General features: G+C 42.8%; 1 protein-coding gene across 5 annotated transcripts in view; it reads left to right on the top strand.

The window, feature by feature from the left end:
• Positions 1–8464, top strand: part of Reln (reelin) — a 441277-nt gene that overhangs the window by 304681 nt on the left and 128132 nt on the right. For all 5 annotated transcript variants that reach the window (XM_026784681.1, XM_026784680.1, XM_013350437.2 and 2 more), the window contains exon 20: positions 2334–2570. In XM_026784681.1, coding sequence (XP_026640482.1) covers positions 2334–2570 — 237 coding nt within the window. The remainder of the gene's footprint in view (positions 1–2333; positions 2571–8464) is intronic.

The raw sequence follows: 8464 nt of genomic DNA, 5'->3' as shown, positions 1-8464 counted from the left end.
GGGTCTAACTGTAAAACAAGGGTCTAGCTGTACACCAAGCGTCTAACTGCAGACCAAGGGTCTAACTGTAGACCAAGAGTCTAACTGCAGACCAAGGGTCTAACTACAGACCAAGGGTCTAACTGTAGACCAAGAGTCTAACTGCAGACTAAGGGTCTAACTGCAGACCAGGAGTCTAACTGAAGACCGAGAGTCTCCACTCCTCCGTTATGAAAATATTGATATCTTTAACTATTGTTACATATATACACATAAAATATTCTATTTTAGCTACTTTATATCTGTTCATCAGGGAGATTAGTTGCATTTTTAATTATTAAAATAAAAAGAAACTATTTTTTATAATATGATGCTAATTAAACCAAATTATTTAATCAGTGTCTGATGTTTGCATTATTGAACCAGTTGGAATATAGTTCAATTGTTTAGTTTCATTATGCCTATTATGAATAAATATGCCTGTAAAATAAATATTAATAGAAAAATAAAAGTGAAAGCTATCAATAATCTTTAACTTGACTGTTTACTTATATTGTCATCTAATCAATTATATTAATAACATATCTAATTAATTATATTAATAAGAAGTTTATCAGATTATGGAAACTATTTTAAAATCATAGATTATTTAAATATGTCTTTGTAGTTTACATTTTATAAATTTATGTTTTTTAAATTTATGCTACTCTGTTTCTATATTGATTTTTTATTATTTTTTATTTTATTACTTAAAAAAAATACCAATGCAAATTCCCATTTCCTCCCCTACTCCCACTCCCTCCACACACCCTCTCCCAACCTCCCTCCAATTCTGGGAGAGGGCAATGCACCCCGCTCTGTGGAAGAACCAAGGCCCTTGCTACTACATCAAGGTTGAGCAAGGTATACATCCAAAGAGAATAGGATCCCAAAAAGCCAGTCCATGCAATAGAGATAAATCCCAGTGCCATTGTCATTGGCCCCTCAGTCGGCCCCAACTGTCATCCACATTCAGAGGGACCAGTTTGATCCCATGCTCGTTCACTCCCAGTTCAGCTGGATTTGGTGGGCTCCCATTAGCTCAGGCACACTGTCTCAGTGAGTGAACCCCTCATGGTCTTAACTTTCTTGCTCATACCCCTCCTTCCACTCTTCAGCTGGACCTTGGGAGCTCAGTCCAGGGCTCCAATGTGGGTCTGATGGAGGAAGGACAGAGATGAGAGCAAGGAAAGAAACACCTTGATTGAGGGAGCCATTTGGGGGTTAGCAAGAAACCTGGTTCTAGAAAAATTCCCAGGAATGCACAGGGATGACCCCAGCTAAGACCCTAAGCATTATTTTTTAAAAATGTGTTTTCTCATGTTTTAGACAATTCCACCTGGTTCTCACTGTCTCTATAACCAGTAGTGGCACTCAGTCCTCTCCCTGCATATTCCTATAAAAGCTGTAAAGGGAAAATGGTAGTAATTTTCAGCAGATGAACCACATTTCCAAACTATCGTTTTAATATATTACTCACGAAAAAAAAAAATATGAAGCGCAGTCTAATTCCTCAGTAAAGCTAACCTGGGATAATGAAATTTTAAATACTTCAAGTTATCCACATAGTCACTTGGCGGAAGAGGGAGTTGCAGTGTGCCTTTACTCGCTGGAAGCAACCCTCCTGAGACCCTGCAGCCTGCTCCCTGCAGCACCGCTCTTGGAGTCCGGCTGCATTGTGGGAGAGGAACTCTCTTGCTTTTGTGTCTCACCTGTGTGTGGATGTGAGCGGCCTGGGGCTGTGATTTGTGGAGCTTTGACACCAACGTCATCGCGAGGCAATTAAAGCGCGGTTCCTGCTACTGTGTGCAATAATTGCTCCTCGAAGTTAGATATTGTTCTTAATCTCCACCACTGTCACCATGTTGGGGCACAGCCAGCGACCTGTGTCCACAGTGGCTCACTCAGGGGACCAAGAGAGCAGTTTGCTCCCCTCTGCCTCACACCTGTGGCATGGAACAGGCTACTCAAATGACCACTTTGTCCCTTTGACACCTGTGTTTAATGGAGTCAGCTTCCTTGAGAACCCATGAATGAAAACACAATCATATTTTTTTTGATACAATTTGAAGACGTTGTTAGAAAAGTGCATCAAACCAGGTATCTCAGAAGAATGTACATGGTTGAATCATTGTTATGCCATAGTTTGGTGGGGGTCCAACTACCCTGACTAATTATTTTAGTATATCCAATCTTGGAGATTAGAGTTTTAAATAATTCAATTTATTTGCCTACTTATTTGGCTTAGAAGTCGGGTTTGTAGTACAAATATTGAAGACAGCAGGAGACCTGAACTCTAACTTTTTTCCCTTCAGGATAATCTCTGTGGAGTTACCAGATGACGCGAGACAGTTTGGGATCCAGTTCAGATGGTGGCAGCCCTACCACTCTTCCCAAGGAGAAGACGTCTGGGCTATCGACGAGATTGTCATGGCCTCTGTCCTATTCGACAGCATCAGTCTTGACTTTACCAATCTGGTGGAGGTCACTCAGTCTCTGGGATTCTACCTTGGGAACATTCAGCCGTACTGCGGTCATGACTGGACACTTTGGTAAGGACCGTTGTGACAATTTACGTTAGTAAGCAGAATGCATGGATAAACTCTGAGTCCATTCTGTGCTTAGTCTGTTCAAAAACACTGATGGAACGTGGTACATTAGAAAATTGGTACTGGTAGTGGAGAGATGGCTCAGAGGTTAAGAGCGCTGGCTGTTCTTTCAGAGGTCATGAGTTCAATTCCCAGCACCCACATGGTAACACAGAACCATCTATAGTGATATCTGATGCCCTCTTCTGGAATCCAGATATACATGTAGACAGAGTGCACGTATACATAAAATACATTAGTGACTGGTTTGTTAAAATTTCATACAAGGAGTTTTGTTTACATGACATCATATGTAAAGTTCAAGAAGCTTATCATGCAGATTGATTAACTTACATGTTCCTTTAATACCTTTTTTCAAATAATATTGGCTTATCTAGTTGGTGACATTGGTGGAGGTTCAATATTGGGGAAATCATAATTAAGATAGTTATTTTTAGATTCTCCTTCCAATGGTCACTTAACAGATCTAAGTATATAACAAACAGTAAGTAAATAACTTTAAATATAATTCGTACTTCATTAAGACCACTAAGGATGATCCAGTGGTAACTAACAAGTATAAGAAGCTAGTGACTTAGCAGGGAGGCCCCACTGGCCCTCAGAAAAGATTGCCTTAGAGCCTGCCAAAGCACACAGAGCTAAATCCTAGCCCTTGTGAGCGGGGAGCACGGGGATCAAGTTCAAGACCATCCTCAGCTGTGTACAAGGAGTTCTGGGCCAGCCTAGGCTGCTTAGATAAGATGGGGCAAGAGCTTCAGAGACAGTTTTCCTTTGAGAATCTGAGAAGGCAGACATGATGTGTCTCACCAACTGGCAGGTAGAAAAACAAGGAAATCCCAGCCATACGGAAAGCCACAGGAAGAGAAATCCGACTACTGATAATTCTGTAGAAAAGGACGCCAAGATAAGAATGACTGAGGCATGTTCAAGGATCAGAAGGAAAGGTGGTGGTGGTGCAACACACATGTTGAGAAGACGAACATGTGTCAAGAGCGGAAGCCAAGATATGTTCAGAGACATTAGAGTGTCTTTTAGGTCCAAGAGATTTCCAGATTAAGACTTGCGTCTAAATGATCCCACAGCCTTCACTATTATGCCCACTGTCCATTTCTAGGTTCCTTTTAAACTCTAAGCATGAGCAAGGAACGACTTCCCAGGAGACTTTTAATTTCTATTGAGTCATGATCAGGCCCGTTTAATTTCCTCCTAATCATTGCTGTTGCCTCTAGAGAGTGTACCATAAGTGACCCATCAGGAACCTTATCGTAATTAGAGGTAAGTTTTACACGCCATTGCACAGACAATTACCTTTGATTGGGGCTGCGCGTGTGCAGTCACATCTCACCCAGCGGGCTGAAATCCTAGCGTGAAAATGACAGCTAATGGAAAGGAAGTACAGCTGGTCACTTTTGCTCGAAGCGTGTCAGACTAGACACAAGGAAATGTCTGCTCAAACAACTAGAGACAGTTCAACCACGTTCTAGTTGATAGCCTCGGATGCTTGTGTGGTGTGTGTGTGTGTGTGTGTGTGTGTGTGTGTGTGTGTGTGTGTGTGTGTGTGATTCCCAAGCCTATAGCTCCAAAAACTCAAATAAAATAAAAGAGGAAAAGAGGAAGATAGGAGATACAGACTAAAATGAGATTTGTTAGAAGTTTCCGCTTCTGAAGTCTGAGTGGCCTGAACTAAGAGTGATTTGGATTAGTCACGTACCACAAACCACACCTCCCAAGATGGTGTAGTAAGATTTTTTTCAGCACTTAGCTGTAACAAAGAGTCGTATCAAAAATGCAAGTCCTGTATCCTTGTTTACTTTCATGAAAAGTTAACATCTGCTCAGATAAACTCCAGAGTTGCTGAGCGTTTTAACTTAGCATTTGAGTTGAATGCAAGCAAACTGCATTTTAATGTCTGGGCTTTGATCAGATCCTGTGAACAATACCCTCTCACACAAGTCTGATGAATATTCTCAACCCACCGCAGCCTTCATTTGTGGAGATTCATTTACTTTATGAAAATACAATCACAGTAATTCTAGAAAACCAGAAGAAAATACAAATAATCGTGCTTGTCCCAGTGGGCACCCTGAGCGGCCCCGTAGGAGTTTTATTAACCGCAGCTTGTGAGCAATCAGCTTGACTTTCTGCTGTTCTTTAAAACAAACCGGAGTTGTCTTGGCCGTGAGACATCAGAGGAGACACTGTCGGTGGTAATGAGACCGGAAAAACACATTAACAATTTTTAAAAAGACATGAAAAGAAATGCTTACTGCCCATTAAATTGAAGCAACGTGGATGCTCTCAAACCGCCCCCATTTTCCTAGTCAGTGAGTTAAAATAAAACTCTTTTTAATGATGCTGTCTCTCTGTTCTGCTATGGAGGAAGACATTGTCTAAAAACTGGATGCAAACTTGTTTGGCCATGTTTTTCAGAAACACTTGTTACAATATAGAAATCAGAGACATGATATTGCAAACTATGTATTATCCCCCCCTCACCAGTCCTTAACAGGAACAGTCATTTTTTCATGTAGCATCTTGGCAGCGTGTTATCTTATTAAGTAAAAATTCTTTAAATGTATTTGAAAGCATGGCCTCTACCCTGTGATGACCTTGTTCCTCTCCGGGGAAATGTGGACATGGCCTGCGCTGAAAGACGGGTGTTAGATTAATGATTGTTGGCTCTTCCCAGCTGTGTGTTCATTTAGTTCTCATTTCAGACCCGTGACTGTCCATGAGCGTGGATTGTTGTTACCAAGGCGGTTCTCCAGGGAATGCTTGGACAATCGCTTTTTCATTAGAACTATAGTTAATATGCTGTGAATCACTTAGAGTACGCCATGCTAAAGCGCTTTTTTTTTCCAGTAGGGAAAGACATTGCTTCTGACTCTTGGCAATGCTTTCCTTCTATTCATTGAATCTGTATCCGTTTTAGATTTTTAAAATAATTTTGAAATATCTTATAAATGTAATGGTACATATTATTTATATTTTGATAAATAAATCTTGCCTGAAGACCAGAGGCAAAGCTAAAGACAGTAGAGGTCAGGCCGGGTGGCGCACACCCTTAATCCCAGGATTTTGGAGACAGAGGCAGGTGGATCTCTATGAGTTCAAGGCCAGCCTGGTCTGCACAAGATCAAAGCAGAAACAAATCCAGGTGGTGGTGCCTCACCTTTAATCCCAGCACTAGGGAGTCGCCCTGGATCCCAGCACGAGAGGGAATATAAAATAGGAGGAGAGAGAGGCTTAGTCTGCTTAGAATGCAGTCGGCCTGCTTTGGTAGAGGTAAGATGTCTCTAGTGGCTTGGCTATTTTGCTTTTCTGGGTTGAACCTCAATTTCTGTCTCTGGGTTTTTATTGTTCATGCTACATATAAATATTTTTTTTAAAAAAAAAAGGCTTTCAGTTGAAATAGAATTACATCACGTTTACCCTTCCTCTCTTCCTCCCAGGCCCTCCTGTTACCCTCTCTCAAACCCTTCTTGGGGGCCCTGCTGGAGTTGATAACTTCTTTTTCTTTTATTATTATTGTTACTTACATATATTGAATGTATATGTGTGTGTGTGTGTACAAATATATAAATATAAGCTGCTGGGTGTGTGCGTGCATGCGTGCGTGCGTGTGTGTGTGTGTGTGTGTGTGTGTGTGCACAGCTTCAGGGCTGACTACTCTGCATCCGACAACCAGTAAAGGGGTTCGTGCCTGGAAAGGCTAACTCTCCTTCTCCCAGGAGTCACAAGTTACCTGGTTACCTGGAGTTTTTTTTGTTTAGGAGACCCCATGAAAATTCCTCCTACATTAGCATTTCCATTAATAATGCCATTGTTCTGGCCTTGCTTATATAGACATTCCCAGGGGAGACGGTGTGTTCTGGCTCTTGCAATCTTTCCATCCTCTCCTCCGAGATGTTCCCCGGGGTCACAGATGCAAGAACCATAGACGTACCTGTTGGAGCTGGACCCCCCCATGAGCTGTTGATCCCTGTCCTGTGTGTCCTTGTGGCTCTCTGGGGTAGTCTCTGTTTTTGTGGCAGCTTCTTTGGTGAGAGGTGTGTACTCCGCTTACCTGTGGTGTGGTTAAGATGTTGACTTAGCATGTAGTAAGGAATTATTCCGGTCTAGCAAAGTGATGGTTGTGGAATCTTTTCCAGAGTCCATGACGGCCATCGCCCCAAAGCTGGCTAGGTTCCTAGTCCCTGGCACGATTTCCCTCCTGTTGAGTGGGTGTTACGTCCAGCTAGACAGCTGTTGGTCGCCTCTTGACATTTGACTAGCACTTATGCACATTTATGCATCTCTTGCCATCTGGTCCTTTCTGTGGCCCTTAGGTGCTGCAGCTGGGCAGAACAGTTTCCACCCTTTGGCAACTTGAGTAGTGCTTTCCAGAACCGTGGGAGTCGGACCACTGGTCGGATCTGCCCCCCCCCCCCCCCCCCCATCCCATCCCCCCCTTCGTATAACCTGCTCCCTAGCACTTCCATCCTAAGAGGCCCCGACAACAGCACACCTGCAGGACAAAGATGGAGAAACTACTGTGGCTAATTAAAGCAAACATTAGCCTGAGATAAGAAAATCTGTCCTTTGCAGATCGTTGATGGCATTTAAAGAAAAGAAGATTTAATTAAAAGAAGAATTAAGACTGTGTGTGACTTACGGAAATGTTGAAAGAGCCACCTACGTACTTCATAGGCGTGAATGATCCAAGTGCACTCAGTCTTCATTGTGACTAATGCTGTTTCATTTATTTCTAATTGAAGTGTTCTTATTCTTTGTGTAAGTAAATCGGGAGCTCTTGTTATGTTAGGTTTAGGTTTTAGAAGGAGACATTTTTAAGATTTGATTTGAAAACAATGGAAGACCAACAGGAAGGAATTAAAATTAAGGTAGGAATGGCGGAAGATACGGGGGGAAGGGGTGGCACGGTGTGTTGGTTGATATGAGAGGAGACCCTTGGAAACTCAGCTTTCCCATGAGCACCTGGTAGCACCGTCACCCCTGAAAACTGGAGATCTAAGATAACAGCTGCAGGATGGGTAGGTGGCTCCATTCACAGGAACCGACAAGTAACACGTATGTTCAGGACACCCAAAACTTTATTACCATCTCGTGGGAGAGCTCTATTAGTATGGACAAGACTTGTGTGTTTATTGAAAGCAAGAACCACACGGGCAAAACTCCAGGGCTGAAGAGGATGCTAGCTACCTATCTGTCTCATAAATTGAATGAGGTCCATTTAGCAGGCCTAGGAGTGTGCATTTGTATGCCAAGACACTTAGCATGTTGAGGTAGGCAATTTGCTTGGGGGCCACAAATTCTGGCAGGGTTAGGAAATATCGTGAAACCTGATCTCAGAAGAAGAAAAGACAAAAAAGATTAGAGAGATGATTCAGAGGTTAAGAGCACTTGCGGATCTTCCAAAAGACCCATTTAGGTTGTCAGCACCCATGGTGGTGACTCATCCCCTCGAGTTTCTGCCATCCTGCTCTGGTCTCAATGGGAGCCTGCACACACGTGCACATACACACAGAGAGACATGCACATACACACAGAGAGACGTGCACATACACACAGAGAGACGTGCGCATACACACAGAGAGACATGCACACAGAGAGACATGTGCATACACACAGAGACATGTGCATACACACAGAGACATGTGCATACACACAGAGACATGCACATACACACAGAGAGAGGTGCACATACACACAGAGAGACATGCGCATACACACAGAGAGACATGCGCATACACACAGAGAGACGTGCGCATACACACAGAGAGACATGCACATACACACAGACGTGCGCATACACACAGAGAGACGTGCGCATACAC

This window comes from Microtus ochrogaster, chromosome 26 (genome assembly GCF_000317375.1).
Source record: "Microtus ochrogaster isolate Prairie Vole_2 chromosome 26, MicOch1.0, whole genome shotgun sequence".
NCBI lineage: Eukaryota > Metazoa > Chordata > Mammalia > Rodentia > Cricetidae > Microtus > Microtus ochrogaster.
The sequence above is the reverse complement of the archived record's forward strand: the minus strand, read 5'-3'. Positions and strand labels throughout refer to the sequence as shown.